The 20,478-nt window shown below is 32.3% G+C and overlaps 1 protein-coding gene across 4 annotated transcripts; it reads left to right on the forward strand.

The window, feature by feature from the left end:
- Positions 1-5,833: 5,833 nt before the first annotated feature.
- Positions 5,834-14,484, forward strand: LOC131932437 (zinc finger protein 345). Of its 4 annotated transcripts, none has more exons than XM_059289339.1 (2): positions 5,834-5,940; positions 10,947-14,484. In XM_059289339.1, the coding sequence occupies exon 2, from the start codon at positions 10,971-10,973 to the stop codon at positions 13,212-13,214; it is 2,244 nt and encodes a 747-aa protein (XP_059145322.1). In that variant the 5' UTR covers positions 5,834-5,940; positions 10,947-10,970; the 3' UTR covers positions 13,215-14,484. The 4 variants fall into 4 exon arrangements, with proteins under 4 accessions (XP_059145322.1, XP_059145321.1, XP_059145323.1 ...); XM_059289338.1 differs by having other exon boundaries at positions 5,841-5,998; XM_059289340.1 differs by lacking the exon at positions 5,834-5,940 and adding an exon at positions 7,476-8,139.
- Positions 14,485-20,478: the final 5,994 nt, after the last annotated feature.

Below are 20,478 nucleotides of genomic sequence, written 5' to 3' on the forward strand. Positions count from 1 at the left end.
ACGCGTAATGATGTACCAAAATACCATGCTGCCAGAAAATTAGCTTTTTAAACTTAAAACTCTGTGAATATTGTTTTTTCAATTACCAGTAAAAAGGTGTGTGATCAATACAGTGATCTAACCCATACCTATCACTATGTTAAAAAAATGAACTTTAAAGAACACAAAGAAACAGTAGTTAATTAAAAATATATGATCTGAACTAAAAACGGATATTTAGTAAAATGTAGGCTTTTATTTCGAAAGTTGTTCTATAATATCGAAAAGCGTGGTTTTATACCAACTCTGATTTTAAAACTTTCATTATGCTGTAATACTTTAGCATTTATGATGACGATATATTAAATTCTGATTATAGACAATAACATTTTGTAAACACAAATAGTGTTAAACAATTTCATCTATATACTACTAAAAGTCAAGTTTGTTTACATGTTTGAATATTTATTTGTTTGTTTGCCTGATTGACTATTGTGATATGTTCGACTCTACCGGGACAGCTGTAAAATAGTATGTAGGTAGAGAATAATTTTTTAATGCAGACAGACTGTTAATCACAAATTTATTTAAAGACGTTAATTAATTTATTGATTTATTCATTGTTAAATTAACCGTATTTTTTTAAAAATGTTAATACTTTGAATAAACTTTGTGGGGATAGTGACGTCCCTTGATAGTGACGTCAGAGTTTTTTGTTGACTCTTTAGTACAATAAAATGGCGGCGTCTATCGAAGAGAATTGTGTTCCCATTCCAAAGTTTAACGCGTTCTAAATCTAATTTTCTGTCGGTCATAACTTTAACAATACGTCCGTTTGCTGTATTTATTACGTTCCAACACTTATATCAATTTTCAACTGTCTTTTTCATTTAGTTTTACAATAAATTTCTCTAGATCTAAAGATCAGCTGTCGAAGGAAATTTATGAATCTAGCCTAGATCTAGATCTAGGTCACTAAACTCAATGTAAATTCTAAATCTAGACTTAATGTAAATTCTACATCTAGAATCTATTTCAGGCCTTAATACATCTAGAATCTATTTCAGGCCTTAATTATTTTATATAAATCTTTGTTTGGCTAATTTAAGATAAAATTTAATTTGAAAGTTACTACTTCTAGACTAGACGCTTGAAATCAAGTTGCATCAAAGTATAGTATAAAAATTCATTTGTGACGTCACGAGTAAACAGCTAAGTTTGTAGCGTAGTCCGCTCTCATGCGAGTGGTACAGGTTCTAGACCAATAAGTCAATGATATTTTTTTTCAATTTTTTTTTTTTTTAGATGTTAATGATAAAAAATGATATTTTTTTTCAATTTTTTTTTTTAGATGTTAATGATAAAGTTGCCTATCTGAACTTGGCAGGATACAGGGCAGGTGAAGTAGAGTTCATCTGTTTCTTTGTCCTAACCATATGAAAGGATAGTGTGGTCAGAGACATGCTCGGCTGGAATCGTTTTTTAAACGATAAAAACATGTTGTCTGAGACTTGGCGGGACACTGGGCAGGTGAAGTAGAGTTGAGTAGGTCACATGTGACGTCAGTATATGAAGGGATAGTCCGAAATCGGTGTTTTCGGTGTTTTTAAAAGATAAGAAACATATTTTTGAATGTGGGCTCTGTTTTTGTGACGATAAGTGACACTGCAGTAGCGTAGCGAGGAGGGGGGGGGGGCGGGTGGGGAGGCGGGGGGGGGGGGGGAAGGGGAGGCGGGGGGGGGGGGGGGGGAAAGGGGAGGCGGGGGGGGGAAAGGGGAGGCGGGGGGGGGAAGGGGAGGCGGGGGGGGGGGGGAAGGGGAGGCGGGGTGGGGGGGAAGGGGAGGCGGGGGGGAGGTGAAGGGGGGGGGGACGTATGTTGGGGCGCCAAAATGGTTTGGAAAAATAAATTGAAAGGTTGAGGGGGGTTCAAATCGAAAGTTTGAGTGGGGGGGGGGAGGGGGTGCACATCAAAAGTTTGAGGGGGGGGGGGGGTTGAAAATCGAAATCTTGGGGGGGGGGGGGGGTTAAAATCGAAAAGTTTGTCCCCGGGCGCCGGGAAGGCTCGCTATGCCTCTGAGTGACAGACGTGATGTTTTTTGATGGATGACCCCCGAAACCCACAGTTATCCAAGGGATGACGGGTATTCTAGTTATATTCTAAAGTAATTATTTATTTAATTGACATTTATAATTAAATGTGTAGATATATACATATTTATATTAAGAGAGTGATTATTTCCCCTATTTCACTTGTCTTAAATAATTTCCCAGGAATTATTATGTACAGTGTTTCTTCCAGACTTTTATCTCCGGGGGGGGGGGGCACTTGAAATTTTCGGGGGGGGGGGCGGTAGACTTTCTTCGGGGGGGGGGGGGGGCGGACACTGTTAAAAATATATATTTTCTATATAAATTATATAAATTTCATTTCGTTCGGGGGGGGGGGGGGGGGGGGTAAAAAAATTTCGGGGGGCTTTATCCCCCCCCCCCCCCCCGAAGAGATGCCTGGAAGAAACTCTGATTATGTAAGAAATTTTTTTTACAAGAATTACAAAACAAATTGTGTTACGTTCATTGCTTTTGGTTGTAGTGTGTGTATATATATATATTTTTGTTTAGATTGATACAATTTTTGTTTTGTCGGTCTACATTGTCTGTTTTTTCTTATTTCTTCAGAGTGCTACTTTCAATTTATTTTACATCATAGCGAAGTAATGACATACAGCTAGTAATTATATATATATATATATATATATATATATATATATATATATATATATATATATATATATATATATATATATATATATATATATATATATATAAATATATATATATATAATACACGTATATAGAACGTGTTAAAAATTCGGCGCCTTTTTTTTGCTTTTTTTGCTCCCCAAACAACGAAAACCTGGATACGCCTCTGACGATAACTCAAAACAAAGTTGAAATTAACTTATACATATAATGATTTAAAACTAAAAATAATAACACCAGGTTCGATTTGAGTAAGACTATACGATTTTTAGTTTAATTTTTTAAATTACAAAAATCATCTTTTTCGTAATGCATTATAGTAGAGGCTTAAATCTAAAAATCGAGAAAAACAATATCGCTAATGTTTTGTCGCTATATTCGTTGGTATTTTGATCAATTAAAATAAGAAAACATTCATACTTAAAATTTGAATTTAGTGTGAGTCGGTACATTTTTACTTTCTCGTATATACGAAGTATAGAGAAAGTATTGTAATCGTGCAAAAAAAAAAAAAAATCGAGATTTTTACAATCAAGATTTTTACAAATCTCGACGTTTTACACCTCACTGATACGGAAAAACATAATTTTGCAATCTTTCCGTATGTCTGTGTGTCTGTCTGTCTGTCTGTCTCTCTCTCTCTGTGTGTGTGTGTGTGTGTGTGTGTGTGTCTGTGTGTCTGTGTGTAAACACGGTTACTTGAGTACCGTTACAGCTAGGTTGATGGAATTTAATATATAAGTATTTTATCAAAATCGTAGATCCGTATCAACTTTTGAGCGATTTCCGATAACCGGAAGTGGTACTTTTCCTACTTTGAATTTTTGAAAAGCCTATAACTTGAGTACTATTTCAGATAGATAAATGAAATTTCACATGTAAGTAAAAGATCTAATTCTCTACCTTCTGTTGACCGGAAGTAGTAATTTACGCTACTTCCGATTTCTCAAAAAACTAATGTAAATTTTTAAAGTACTAATAATATTGCGCACTATTATGCACTTTTTTATTTGGCGTTCACTTGGTGAGCAATTCTTTTGTTTACGAGATTTTATTCTATTTTAAAAAAAACTTTAAGTATTTAAAATGGATTAAAAATCATATCTATAGACCGAGTTCCCATCCTCTGTTATTTTATATAAGAATATTCGAGAAAGTTTTGGGGAGATCACTCCCGGTTTATTACTGTTATTTTCACAAATGTTTTTACTTTCTTCTTCAGACGTTCACAAGATGTAAAACCCGACTAACAAAATAGATACCGTAGGCCTAAATATAAGCGACGTCGATTCTACATTTCTCCGCTATCGTATTCCGTTATATTTGTTTTATATTAGTAGGCCATTAGGTCTATTTAAAATATAAAATAAAGGTGTATCTAAGCTGTCTTAAAAATTATAAGCCAAAGGTCGAAATTATTAATTGAATAGTGGTTAAATTCACCAAGTAGACTGTGCGGGTTCCAAGTGTGTTCATTCTATTGTAAAAAGCTGAATGTTTACACTGGTAGTCTTCATTTATTTCATATCCCATTAGTTTATCTTGCTAAAGAATAAAATATACCCTTGTAAACAACAAAGCAGTAGCGTAGCGAGGGGGGGGGGGCGGGGGGGGGGACATGTCCCCGGGCGCCGACCTTAGGGGGGGGGGGCGACAAATTGAAAGTTTGAGGGGGGGGGGCGGGGGTGCAAATGAAAAGTTCGAGGGGGGGGGGGGTGCAAATCGAAAGTTTGAGGGGGGGGGGGGTTGCAAATGAAAAGTTCGAGGGGGCGTGCAAATCGAAAGTTTGTCCCCGGGCGCCGGGAAGGGTCGCTACGCCTCTGCAACAAAGGCCTATATTTATTTGCTTGATACCCACTCACACTCAAATAACGATTGTATGAGGAGGGGGGAGGGAGACTTTCTGAGTTAAAGACCTTTGAGTTGGGTGCTAATTGGGTTGCTTTTGTTAAGTTAGTTTGATTGATTTTTTTCGAATACTACATCTAAAATGAAGTTGAAAGTATGTAAAGTATGGTTGATAAGTTAGCTATTAGTACTGGGGTACCTTTTGCTTTTCTAAACGTGGTACGGAATTGAATCTGCCTTTCATCGTCCACAAATAAAGGCACTCTTTTTTTTACACACATTCCCCTCCCCCATCCATAGCTTATCCTTATTGTTGTAAGACGTTTTTCCAGACCCGGTATCATCGCCAAGATTTTGTTAAATGTTATCACAACTGGACAGTGTGGTCTAGTATGTAGTACGCCCGCTAACTAAACTGATAGATCGGTACCCGACCTGGTGACCGTAGGTCATCCCACGACCAAGCTGTCCATCACGTTCAAAACCAGTTGGCAAGATGTCGTATTTAAAACTGGAGGCAAAAGCCGGACAGAAACCCTCGTGTCTAGCGTCTGTCTACGTAGCTGTGTGAAATGCTCGATTCTTGATAACGTTGCTGTTTGTTTCGCGTTAGATATGTTCAGTTATCTAACGACACCCAAAGATTATCTCTTAACTGACATGCTTCCAATATGTCAAAAACACTCATATATGTTGCACTGTACTGAGCTGTCTCTATGATACCGTGAATACCTAGGAATTAGGAATGTTTATTCTTTTTTACTCAGCCAGTTTCTTTTATTTTTACTATTATTATGACGTTTGAGTTAAATGATTGAATATATCCAGTGGTATATTTTTATTTAAATGATTTTTAATAAACCACGTTTAAATTAAATAATTTATTAAAATCTTGGTAGAGATACTCATTTTTTAAAAAAATGCATTTAAAAATACTTATTTGAAAATTTTATAATTGTGCGCCTACGCAGAGTTATTTCCCTTTCGCATTTTTTCTACGCGCTCGATGCGACCACTTTTTGCTTTCATTTTCCATTGGCTTAGTTGTCCCCGCAATTTTTACACTAAAACCGTCATATCTAGAGAACCGTTTATCCTATATACATAAATTTGGTATCATTTTGCAACATTTAGTCCCCTTAATACAACCCCGTCATTATTTTGTCACTTTATTAATATAAACATTAAACAGTGGTGTTCTGTAAATTAGAGTGGTTTCCCCTGAAACTCTAACAATCTTTTACACAAAAAAAAAACTTAAACAAGATGGCTGCTAAAGTTAAAGTAAATGAGCGTGGTTGCATCAGATGAAAACATTGCTAGTCGTTATTTAATACTATTGTTTAAAAACAGGTAGGATCTTGATCTAGATCTATAATTCTAAAGGCCAATGCAGGATAGGGCGGATAGGGTAATGTATCGTTTTAGCGTAATCAATGGACACCAGCGAGAAAAGTCTCAAAGGTACTATGAATAACAATTAGGCCTAATAACATGTAGAGTAGAACTTAATAAATAATAAAATAACTAGATCTAGTTTTATTATCAATCAGTTGCTTTTTGTTATTTTCCGGTGAGTAAATTACCTAATCTGACGCAATGGACACCAGCGAGAAAAGTCTCAAAGGTATTTGAGAGGTGTATAAATTCATTAAAAAATCATGCACAGCGTATTTACAATTAATATGGTTATAAAATCCTGCCTGTCTGGTTTTTTTCGGACTTTACTAAAGATTGGATGTATTTGATGTTTATAATATTTTCGGTAACTAAATAAAAATTAAAAAAAAAGCAAAAACAATTTGGTTTTCACGTGTAATGGCGAAATAAACATGGCATCCTGCTATTGGATAGGCTGCCATAGATTTTATTGTACACATTGTAAGCTAAAAATAGAAAACTAGGTAATGGGGTTTTAAATTTGCATTGTTATTTAAAAACTTGATCTGCAAAGTTTTGTAAACAAATAGTTATCGATCACTAAGTTACTCTACAGCCAATCAATATTTGTCTTACGAAAGTGAAACATCCGGTTATAACTTAGGCTTGATGAAAATAAATAGAAATGTAGCCTTAAACTCAACAAATTATTTTAAAGTTCTCTGGATTTGCAACTTTTATAGCATTTAGCCTAGGCCCCCCCCCTATTCTAAAAATATAAAATTTCTAAATTAATTTTAGGCTTAAGTTTTTATTTTTTATTTTTTTTTACGGTCTAAATCTAAAAAGCACGTTTTTATTCCATGTCAACAACACTATGTAAGGAATCTCGTCAACTCGCTTGTGTCCATTCGGCAGCAGTAGATCTAGTAATGTGCGGAAGAGGTAACTGATGACTGATGAATAGGCCTATAATAAAATAATTAGCCTAAGGCCTAGGGGCCTAGGCCTAATTACAATATTTAGGCCTATTAATATTTGTTTAGATTAGTCCTAGGCTAATAAATAATAAATAGATAGATCTAGTAGGCCGGTAATTGGTAATTTAATAAATTTATCGTTTTGGGTACGTAAAATCGCCCGCGGCTATTAATGTACGAAAACGTTACCTCATTGTCAAGGCTTTAATAGAAGTGTGTTGTCATATGTTTGTGTCAAATATTATAGATAAATGAATAATAAACCTAAATCAATGGCTAAATATAATCGATATAGGCCAGAAATTAACTTTAACCATTAATCTCCCATAGCATCTCCAAGTTTACCAACCATAGAGTCCCAGCGTAAGGGGAATAACTCTAAATGATTAAATGACTAATTTTACAGCAATCAATTAAACTCATTTCAGTAAATAACTAATTAAATTTTAAAAAATCTTATATTGTAGAGAAATGAATGCTCTAAAAACTGATACCAAATATGTCAGTATTTAACTTATAGGTATTTGCAAAAAAAAAAAAAATGTCGGAGAAAATTCAAAACAGGTCATTTTCGGTAGTCAACTTTATTTATTTTTGTCTAAACAACTATGCATCGAATTTAACAGTTAAATATCAATTTGGTTATGTTTAAGATATATACTTTATAAAATACATGCCTAGATACGTTTAGAGGCATTATTTTATTTTATTTTTAATATTAAATCTACTAAAAATACGACAGATGAGTCGAAAATTTCGAGATAGAAAGAAACTATTATTTTTTATCTTTCAAAAGCGCCATTGAAATTACAAGACCGGAAAAGGATGCTGAAACCATCCGACTTCCTGTTTAGTTAAAAATTAGGATTTGTATGCCAAATTTTAATGAAACAAATTTAATTTTTCTATGCGTATTGTAAGCGGGCGGCAGCGGGCGTTACGGGACATTAACGGTGTCGGGCGGCAGCGGGCGTTACGGGACATTAATGGTTAAACAGCAGTGTCTGAGAGCAAGATTTGCTATATAAACAGCAGCCATTTGTAAAATAGAGTGGCTTCCCCCTGAATCTCTTATAAAAATAAAACTTAAACAAGATGGCTGCTAAAGTAAATGAGCATGGTTGCATCTGTTGGAAACATCGCTAGTCTTCATTTATTACGGAAAAGTTTTAATTCAATTGTATAAAAACAGGTACATTTATAAATGAAACAAGGAAACATTTTTGTATTTTAAAAAACATAAATCCTCCTCAAAATGTGAAATAATTAAAATTTAAGGAGTCACCTGTTTTTCACATTACAAGTCGCGGGCGATTTTACGTACCCAAAACGATAGATTACCAGTAGGCCTATTAAATAAATAGGCCTAGGCCTACAATAAATATTAAATTATAGTTAGGCTAATAGGCAATCTATCGTTTTGGGTACGTAGAATCGTCCGCGGCTATTAATGTACGAAAACGTTACCTCGTTGTCGAGGCTTTAATAGAAGTGTATTGTTATATGTTTGTGTCAAATATTATAGATAAATGAATAATAAACCTAAAACAATGGCTAAATATATCAATATAGGCCAGAAATTAACTTGAAACAGCACTGTCTGCGAGCAGATTTGCTATATAAACAGCAGCCATTTGTAAAATAGAGTGGCTTCCCCCTGAATCTCTTATAAAAATAAAACTTAAACAAAATGGCTGCTATAGTAAATGAGCATGGTTGCATCTGTTGGAAACATCGCTAATCTTCATTTATTACGGAAAAGTTTTAATTCAATTCTTTAAAAACATGTACATAAATGAAACAAGGAAACAAGATAGTATTTTAAAAAACATAAATTTTCCTCAAAATGTGAAATAATTATTAAAATTTAAGGGTTAGGAGTTACCTGTTTTTGACATTACAAGTCACGAGCGATTTTACGTACCCAAAACGATAGATTACCGGCTAATAGGCCTAGGCCTAAGACCTAAGTATTTAAATTTATTAATAATTAATTAAAGTAAGTAGGCCTATAGACATAGATACACTATAGGCCCCCTACTATAGTATATAATTGATTTAAAATAGGGCCTAAGCAATGACCAAAACAATTTAAAATATCAGATTTAACCCTAAACTGTGGTCTAATATTCAATTATCTTTAGTATTTTAATACAATAAGCAAAAATATATTCATATTTAAGCCATATTCATTAGTTACCTTATCCTTACATTATTAGCACCAACCGAATTGATTACGCTAAAACTATAGATTACCCAAGATAGTTTATTTTTTAAGATGATAATTATAATTAATAATATTTTTTTAAATAGATCTAGATCTATACCTGATACTGTTAGCTATCATTTTAGATAGGCCTACGTAAAATTGGCTGAGGCTAATAATGTGAAAAAAAGGGGACTAATTAAAATTAAATTAAATTTTAGTAATTATTTCACATTTTAAGAGGATTTGTTTTGCAAGTTACAAAAATGTTTCATTTATGTAGATCTAGAATCTATTCTATAGCCTATGCTAAAAATGCTATTATTAAATTTAAAATCAATTAAGTTTGTAGGATTTCTAGGCTTCACTACTAACCTAGGGTTGCGTGGCAGCTATCACATTCTTTGTCAAGTATTGTTTTCAAAGTGAATACGCAGAGCATTTCAAGTTTTTTAGAATTCCATATAACGCATTCTTAAAATAGGTGTAATCTCACGATGTAGCATCGAAAATTATTCAGTAATGTTTGTTGAGCTTCGTTAATATTTGTTACTGTAACTACTAACATAGTTTATTTGACCATTGAAATAAAAATAAAGTCAAGTGCATTAAATTAATGTTTTAACTTAATTTAAAGTTTAATTGGCAGAAAATTAGCAACAATTAATATATCTAAATATTAATAATAAAGTCGTGTGTAGTAATAAATGTATTTTTAAGAAACACTGAAAAAATTTGCAGAAGAATTGTGACAACTAGATCTAGGCCTAGTAAGTAGTAAAATAAGAGGATTAGATTTACTAAAGTTTAAAGTAGTTAGAAGAACTAGAACAATGTTTGGTAGCAGCAATAATTAGCACATACACTTAGAGTAATTAGAAATACAAAATAATTAGCAAAACAGTAGGCTATTTAAAATGTAACGATAATATATCTATGCACATTTAAAAAATTATGTATTAAAAATAATATGGCACAAAAAAAAGTAAGGTAAACAGAATGGTGTGACAGACTATGCCAAAGTTTTACTGTTTTTTACTGCTGTATGATTCTGGAATAATAACCGACGCTATATACTATTATTATACTATATATCTTGTGATTACCAAAATAGGTATCGGGAATATTATTCAATTCAATATTATTCAATACCCCATTCATATATAACTAATAAACTCTTACAATAATATACAAATTTAGGCCATTAATAGATTATCTACTAGATATAGTTATTTAAATAGTAGTGTTTAATTTATTTTCTACTTTTTAGTGCATTTGTTAATAAAAGTTTTTTTTATGGATTTTTTTTATAATTCAAGGTTTAATACCGCTTACCCAGCCTCCATCTCAACTGACCTTGACAGTTAAGGAATCCAACTTTGATTAGTCTATCTTAGCAAATCCACCTGAAATCTTATTCACCGAGACCTAAAATAGATAAAATAAATAAAAATTAATAAACAATGTAGCTCTGTTGGGCTTTTAATTAAAACGTAAAACCTGATTTATAAGCATGTTATAGCAGTAGTACAAATTATATAAATGTCTACTTATTTTTATTTAATTCAGCCCAATTTTTATTACAGAAGGATAAATACTTAGTTACAGCAGGCTTTGTTTAGTGACTGCTGCACACTTTATAGTACCTGTAAAAACTGAATGAAAATGCCAGAAAGGAGATCATTTATTATAAGGCATCTACAAACTCCAATCTACTGTAGCTACTACGCCTATACAAACATTTAAAAATTTGAAAACAATTTGAATTAACATTTAAATTATTTTATCCTCAGTTCATTTATAAGAAACAGGGCAGAATGGCAGAGGCAACAAATGATTTAGATATAAAGTCAGATGAATTATCAGAATTTTCAAATTCTGAAGATGTGAAGCCAGAGCTATCTACATTACTTTTATCTTCTGCTGACATAAAAACAGAAGTAGCAACATTTTTGACTTCTCATGATATGAAACCAGACATGACATTTATAACTTCACAGGATTTTAAAACAGATGTTACACCAGAACTTTTATCTTCGAAAGAAACAAAAGCAGACTATACAACATTTTCATCTTTTGATGATGTAAAACACAATACGACATTTATAACTTCTGAAGATGTAACAACAGGATTTTTAATTAATAAAGATATGGAACCTGCTGTATCAGCAATATGTACAGGATCAGAAGATATAAAATCAGAATTAGCAGCGCTATCAACTAGAGAAGATATAAAATCAGAATTAGCAATGTTAGCAAGAAGTGATGATATAAAACCAGATTTATGGACAAAATTTATAGATTTTGAGGACAAACAGCAAAAAGGACTAGAAGAAAAGCTAGAAATTTCTGAAGATAGAACATTTGAGTCTGTTTTTCAGCATGAACATTTTTTTCAAAGATCTAACTTGAACAAACATAAACAAGCTCAAGTAGGGGAGAGGCCTCTTGAATGTGATGATAGTCATAAAAGGTTTTCAGATAGTTCTAGTTTAAGAAAACATAAAAAAGTTAATTCAGGAGATAAGCCACATGAATGTGATCTTTGTCATAAAAAGTTTTCATTCCGTTCTAGTTTAAGTAGGCACAAAAAAATTCATTCAATGGTTAAGCCTTATGAATGTGATGTTTGTCATAAAAGGTTTTCAGACAGTTCTTATTGTAATAGACACAAAAGAGTTCATACAGGAGAATATCAATATGCATGTGATATTTGTCATAAAAAGTTTTCAGACAGTTCTAATTTAAATATACACAAAAGAGTTCATTCAGGGGTTAAACCTTATGAATGTGATGTTTGTCAAAAAAAGTTTTCATACAGTTCTAGTTTAAATAAACATAAGAAAGTCCATTTAATGGTTAAGCCATATGAATGTGATGATTGTCATAAAAGGTTTTCACACAGTTCTACTCTAAGAATACACATAAAAATTCATTTAGGGGTTAAGCCTTATGAATGTGATGTTTGTCATAAAAAGTTTTCATGCAGTTCTAGTTTAAGTAAACATAAGAAAATCCATATAATGGTTAAGCCTTATGAATGTGATGTTTGTCATATAAGGTTTTCAGACAGTTCTTATTTTAATAGACACAAAAGAGTTCATACAGGAGAAAATCAATATGAATGTGATATTTGTCATAAAACGTTTTCAGACAGTTCTTCTATAAGCAAGCACAAAAAAATTCATTTAGTTGTTAAGCCTTATGAATGTGATCTTTGTCATAAAAAGTTTTCAGACAGTTCTAATTTAAATACACACAAAAGAGTTCATTCAGGAGTTAAACCATATGAATGTGATCTTTGTCATAAAAAGTTTTCAGACAGTTCTACTCTAAGCAAACACAAAAAAATTCATTTAATGGTTAAGCCTTATGAATGTGATGTTTGTCATAAAAAGTTTTTATTCAGTTCTAGGTTAAATAAACATAAAAAAGTTCATTCAGGAGATAAGCCACATGAATGTGATGTTTGTCATAAAAGGTTTTCAGACAGTTCTACTCTAAGCAAACACAAAAAAATTCATTTAATGGTTAAGCCTTATGAATGTAATGTTTGTCATAAAAAGTTTTCAGACAGTTTTCATTTTAATAGACACAAAACAATTCATTCATCAGATAATTCTGATAATCCGTATGAATGTGGTGTTTGTCATAAAAAGTTTTCATACATTTCTGTTCTAAACCAACACAAAAATATTCATATAGAAATTAAGCCTTATAAATGTGATCTGTGTCATAAAAATTTTTCATACAGTTCTTATCTAAGCCAACACAAAAATATTCATTTGGAAGTTAAGCCTTATGAATGTGATCTTTGTCATAAAAGGTTTTCAAACAGTTCTAAGCTAAGCCAACACAAAAATATTCATTTGGAAGTTAAGCCTTATGAATGTGATGTTTGTCATAAAAGGTTTTCAAACAGTTATAGTTTAAGTAAACATAAAAAAGTTCATTCAGGAGATAAGCCACATGAATGTGATCTTTGTCATAAAAGATTTTCAAACAGTTCTAATTTTAATAGACACAAAAGAATTCATTCAGCAGATAATTCATATGAATGATTTTTTTCATTAAAAAGTTTTCATAAAGTTCTTCTCTACGCAAACACAAAAAAATTGGTTAAGCCTTAAGAATGTCATAACTTTGTCATAAAGGGTTTTCACTTTGTTCATTTAGGAAATAAATTCTATAAATCTGATGTTGGTCATGAAAACTTTACCCACGATAGTGTATGATAATATTTTCTAAATTGTTCAAGCACCAAATGAATAGACATTCTAATCTTCAATTCATTCATGATCTGTATATATTCATAATAGGATTGCATGTAAGCACCAAATGAATAGACATTCTAATCTTCAATTCATTCATGATCTGTATATATTTATAATACAATAGCATGTTTTAGTTCTACTTCTAGGTCACTGGTGTATATTTTCATATATTATGTGCAAATACAGCTAAATTGATGTTCATTTGCATGTATTTTAATGAAAATAAAAGATAATAGCAGACTATTATTAATAAGTTATAATAGTAAATTTACCCAATTTAGACCATCCTTGTGGCTGAACATTTATAGTTGATCTTTTCTTTGGTCTCAGTCTGAGAAGTGTAAGTGGGGTAATTCCCTAAAACAACTATCAGTTTCTAATGCTTGACACTATCCCACTTTCTTTTCTATTTGCAAACAGTACCACCCTATACAAGTTGCAAATTTAAAAGGCAATAAAGAAAAACAAGACGAACACTGTATTGGTTATGTTCTGACATTTTGGTATCCTATTTCTAGCATAATTTATGCTTTGTTGTTTTTTCTTGTTTTCTTTTTTTTTTAAAAACACTTTAATTTTAATGAAAATGTTGCTGTGTGATTGTAACAAGAAAAAAAATAAATTTCTAACTAAATGTTTTTTTAGGGGTTTTCTGACAATGTTTGTATTCTGACATAAAAATTCCAATTAGACCATAGTGTGTTAAAGTGTATGTGGCATATATTTTATATACATCCATCTGTATTATTAACAGACTATATATAAACATCGTTACTGTTAAGTATGCAGTGATTAAAACTTATACACTCATACACCCAACTAAGCGACGCCACTGCCTATAGGCTATTACATTTTCCAAGACCACTAACGCATATTATATCCATAATAAGTTAGTTTCCTTAGCCTATAGGCCTATAAACATTTTCCAAGACCACTACCACATGTAAAATTATGTTATTTGTTACATGAGCCCACAAGTTTTAATTATGTATGTATGTAACCAAGGATTACAAAAGCATATAAGAAAAAATAATACTTCCATTGCCTCAAGTGTTAAATGCTGATTACTAAACACACATGTTATGGTTTTTTACAAATAAGGTTCTCTCAGAGGCCAGTGCAGGGCCTGGCCATGACGGCTAGTATAAAAATAGAAGTCGATTGCGGTTTCTTAAATGAATGAAAGAAGACTACATCACATGTTGAAGGAAAAAAAAAAACAGGAAAAAAGTCTCAGTTTTTGCTAGGAAAAAAAGTCACAGGTAAATGTACACAAAGGAAAAATGTTATTGGAAAAAAAGTCACAGAAATAAAGTCACAGAAGAAATGTCACAAAAAGGCTTTTGATTTAATTTTAATTGTTGAGAATTGAAAAATTGCGGGTTTTTATTCGTGTGGGTTGTTTTTGTTTTGGTAGCGGATTTATCAACGTAAAAGTATTATGGTTTATACCAATAATACCTTTTGTTATGTATTTAGTTAAATAAGCGGTAGAAAAATTAATTGCAAAATAAATTTTGGTACATCATTGTGTTTTCAATTTTCATTTTTGCCGTTGGCCATTCGTTTGTCGGCTTCTCAGTCGGCCTTTTCCCGTCCCTATTGTTTTTTAAGGTTTTACGTCAAAGCCAGCATTTGTAATGTGTCATCTTTCTGTGTTGATCCTATGCTTTGTTACGGAATGAGCATGATGAATGTGATCAGAAAAGATGATTGCTGTGTTAATGTCACAACTCTACTTGCTGTGTTAATGTCACAACTCTACTTGCCGTGTTAATGCCACAACTCTACTTGCTATGTTAATGTCACAACTCTACTTGCTATGCTAATGTCACAACTCTACTTACTATGTTAATGTCACAACTCTACTTGCTATGTTAATGTCACAACTCTACTTGCTATGCTAATGTCACAACTCTACTTACTATGTTAATGTTATAACTCTACTTGCCGTGTTAATGTCACAACTCTACTTGCTATGTTAATGTCACAACTCTACTTACTGTGTTAATGTCACAACTCTACTTGCTATGTTAATGTCACAACTCAACTTGCTGTGTTAATGTCACAACTCTACTTGCTATGTTAATGTTATAACTCTACTTGCCGTGTTAATGTCACAACTCTACTTGCTATGTTAATGTCACAACTCTACTTGCTATGTTAATGTTATAACTCTACTTGCCGTGTTAATGTCACAACTCTACTTGCTATGTTAATGTCACAACTCTACTTACTGTGTTAATGTCACAACTCTACTTGCTATGTTAATGTCACAACTCAACTTGCTGTGTTAATGTCACAACTCTACTTGCTATGTTAATGTTATAACTCTACTTGCCGTGTTAATGTCACAACTCTACTTGCTATGTTAATGTCACAACTCTACTTACGGTGTTAATGTCACAACTGTACTTGCTATGTTAATGTCATAACTCAACTTGCTGTGTTAATGTCGCAACTCTACTTGCTGTGTTAATGTCACAACTCTACTTGCTGTGTTAATGTCACATCTCTACTTGCTGTGTTAATGTCACAACAATTTGCTGTGTTAATGTCACAACTCTACTTACTATGTTAACGTCACAAATCTAAGTGTTGTTATTAATAAAAAAAAATGTATTAGTTTAAAGAACAGACAGTTGAATAATTACAGTACAGTAAGCAGAGGCGTATCCAGGTTTTTGTTGTAGGGGGAGCGAAAAGAGCAAAAAAAGGCGCCGAATTTTCAACACGTTCTATCTACATGTATTATATATATATATATATATATATATATATATATATATATATATATATATATATATATATATATATATATATATAATTACTAGCTGTATGTCATTACTTCGCTATGATGTAAAATAAATTGAAAGTAGCACTCTGAAGAAATAAGAAAAAACACACAATGTAGGCCGACAAAACAAAAATTGTATCAATCTAAATAAAAAAATATATACACACACTACAACCAAAAACAATGAACTTAACACAATCTGTTTTGTAATTCTTGTAAAAAAAATTTCTTACATAATAATTCCTGGGAAATTATTTAAGACAAGTGAAATAGGGGAAATAATCACTCTCTTAGTATAAATATGTATATATCTACAAATTTAATTATAAATGTCAAAATAAATAAATAATTACTTTAGAATATAATGAAATTGTTTAACACTATTCGTGTTTACAACATGTTTTTGTCTTTAATCAAAATTTAATATATCGTCATCATAAATGCTAAAGTATTACAGCATATTGAAAGTTTTTAAAATCAGAGTTGGTATAAAACCACGCTTTTCGATTGATTAGAGAAACATTCAGAATAACAGCCTACATTTAACTAAATATCAGTCTTTTATTTCGGATCATATATTTTAAATTAACTACTGCTTCTATGTGTTCTTTTAAGCTAATTTTTAACATAGTGATAGGTATGGGTTAGATCACTGTGTTGATCACACACCTTTTTACTGGTAATTGCAAAAAAACAATATTCACAGTTTTACGTTAAAAGCTAATTTTCTGGCGGCATGGTACTTTGGTACATCATTACGCGTTTTTCTACATGTACTTAACGGATCAGTTCGGGGTGCGTTGGGGGGGGGGGGGGGAGTTTCAACTTCATTCACCACTGTCCGTTCACTTTAGGTCAATTATCCAACCCAGTGTATACCTAGGTGTGACATTAATGTCGCTCTACACTATTGTGGTGGTGAAGTGTATGTGTATGGGGGGGGGGGGGGGATAACCAACTCAGAGTGAACATAGTGTCAGTTTTTAGATGACTATTCTAAACATTCATATATATTACACAAATATATATTACAGAATACATTATGGTATTATGACAATATTTGTTTTTACAGAGGGGTCCATGGAGGAGGGGGGTTGTAACTGTTTCATATAATTTGTAATCGTAATCACTATCGCCCAAACTGTAAGAATACTACTACTTCATCGTGATGATGTTGTTGACCTTGTCAAAATTTCCCCACCACTACGCAGTTTGCTCATAAGTAAATTTAAATAGAGGTGCCACATCAGTTGTATTTGTTTCTGTATTGTAATTTTTTTAAAAATCAATCACACGATTCAAACTGTATATATAAAGTAATTATGTGTGAAGTTTTATGTATAACATTTTCTAATTCAATTATTCGTAAGCAAACACATTATACAGTTGCCTTAAACTTAACACCCCTCTTGCCAAGTGGTACTACCCGTAGAGGTTTTTTAAACATTGCAATGCATCGTAATGGTTATTTTTAGAATTGCAAACTGATGCAGCTGTTAATACGTGTTGTAAACGTAGACACTACTAGACTAGTACAATAATGCTTAATTGCTACATGAAAAGAAATCGTGTGATTTACATAGATGTCCCGACCAAAAATATTTTTTTAACAAATATTGTTTAAAATCTTGAGTTTACAAAGTTTCCAAAAAAGGCGCCACTTTGCTGAAAATGGCCAAAGGGGGAGCGGCCGCTCCCCCTGCTCCCCCCCCCCCCTGCGTACGCTACTGACAGTAAGGCTTATTCAACGAATGGGGGGGGGGGTGTGAATTATTATAATTAGTAAACAGGACGTTTAATGAATAAAATAAATACAAGATAGCCTTTTATCAATCGATGCTAATTATGATATAGCAACAATAATGTCCTCTTACAATAATGTCACCTGCAGATTTGCATTCACATTTTGCTAATTATATTATTATAACAATAATTTTTGTATTAGCGTGAGTTGAATTGATTTTTATATAAACTCCATTGGCAAAATTACAAAACAATTTACATAATTAATTCGACCCTACTATTATTAAAATGTATCATTTTTTTTTCTGGGAATCAAAACGAAAATGATATTTTACATTGATCCGTTTAATATGTTTTAGCAATTTGTGTGTATTTAATATTTTATTTACGTTATGTGAAAGAGTAAAAACTGTAGCAACTATAATATAAATTTAAGTCGTTATTTAAACAAACCTTACTCTATTACTCATAATAATGCAAGTAAAAAGCAAATGTGATTTGTTTACTTTTATGGTTCTAAAATCTATAGCGATTACGGAATGACTGACACACTACCAGTCCACTTATATAATATTATATATATATATATATATATATATATATATATATATATATATAGTGCTTGATTATCATTTCTTTCGCTCTGATGTGACAGACAACGTATACAATTTTATAATATTTCTTAAATCTATATACTACTTAAACTCAAGTTTACATGTATGATAATTCATTTTTTTTGTTTCTCTGTATTGTTATAAGGGAGAATCTACATTATGTGTAGAGCTGTAAAATAGCATTTGGGTAGAGAACAATGTTATTTAATCACAAACTAATTTAAAAAGACGTTTATCAATTTATTGATATATTCATTGGTAGATTAACCACATTAATTATAAAAGTTCAGAACAATGACTTTACTTATAGTAAATAGTGAAGTTACATAACTTATTTACTTTTTACAATTTTTTCGTATATTCGAAGTATAAAGAAAGTCTTGTAATCGTGCAAAAAAAAATCGAGTTTTTTTGCAAATCTATGAGTATGAAAAACATAATTTTGCAATCTTGTCCGTATGTCTGTGTGCGTATGTGTGTGTGTGTGTCTGTCTGTCTGTGTCTGTAAACACGATAACTTGAGTACCGTTACAGCTAGGTTGATGAAATTTCATATATAAGTATTATATTAAAATCGTAGATTCGTATAATTTTTTGAGCGATTTCCCATAACCTAGAGTGGTACTTTTTCTACTTTGAATTTTTCAAAAGCCTATAACTTGAGTACTGTTTCAGATGGATAAATGAAATTTCACACGTAAGGAAAAAGATCTAATTTTCTACCTTCTGTCAAATTTTGAGTAATTTCCGTTGAACGGAAGTAGTAAAAAAAACTAAGTTAAATGTGAAAATTACTAATAATATTGCGCATTATTATGCATATTTTATTTGGCATTCACTTGGTGTGCAATTCTTTTTCTACGAGATTTTATCCTATTTTAAAAACTGTAAGTATTTAAAATGGATTAAAAATCATGTCTATATCCAGAGTTGCAACCCCCTGTTGTTGCATACAAGAATATTCGAGAAAGTTTAGGAGAGATAACTCCCTGTTTAATTTTTAGATGTGAATGATAAAGTTGCCTATCGGAACTTGGCGGGATACAGGGCAGGTGAAGTAGAGCTCACCTGTTTCTGTGTCCTCAGCATTTGAAGGGAAAGTGTGGTCAGAGCCATGCTCGGTCGGAATAGTTTTATAAACGATAAAAGCATGTCTGAGTCTTGGCGGGACACTGGGCAGGTGAAGTAGAGTTGAGTAGGTAACCTGTGACGTCAGTATATGAAGGGATAGTGTGGTCAGACCCATTCTCAGCCGAAATAGGTGTTTTTTAAAGATAAAAAACGTCTTTTTGAATGTGGGGTCTGGTTATTTTGTGATGGTAAGTGACAGACGTGATGTCATTTATGGATGAATGACTTCCGAAACCCACAGTTATCTAACTATATACAGGGTAATCTAGTTATAACTAAATTTGCTGTTAGATTGCGGAGATTTTCAATTGTGAACTTTGAACTCTACTACAGCATGTACGTCCTCCTTGTGTTTCCCTTTCTCTCACCCATCACACCCATCTCCTCGCTAGACTGAGTGGTTGGACATTGAACTTTTAATGGCTGGTTTATTTGACGCTGGACAAGGCTGTTGGCAGTGGTCTAGTGTAGAGCGCACAATTACTAACACTAAGTCTACCCAGGAAGATGTGATCTCCTTGATAGAGTACTTGGCCTACGAGTGTAAAAAATCCTTTGAGTGCGAGTGGATTGAACTCTGTGAGACGATTAATTTTTGGGGGAAAGAGCAAAACTTTGAGGTGAAGAGGGTATAGATTTGGCTGATCGAGCTAACAGTAAAATTGTTAATACTCACGTGTAAGTATTGAACATCGGATTAAATGTCACAGCTGGAGCTTTGGTATTGAAATTTATAAATTCTTAAAATTTTAACAGACATTGCAAC

The sequence above is a fragment of the Physella acuta genome, unplaced genomic scaffold (assembly GCF_028476545.2).
Source record: "Physella acuta isolate Inbredline_101_S28 unplaced genomic scaffold, ASM2847654v3 ptg002174l, whole genome shotgun sequence".
In the NCBI taxonomy this organism is placed as follows: Eukaryota; Metazoa; Mollusca; class Gastropoda; family Physidae; genus Physella; species Physella acuta.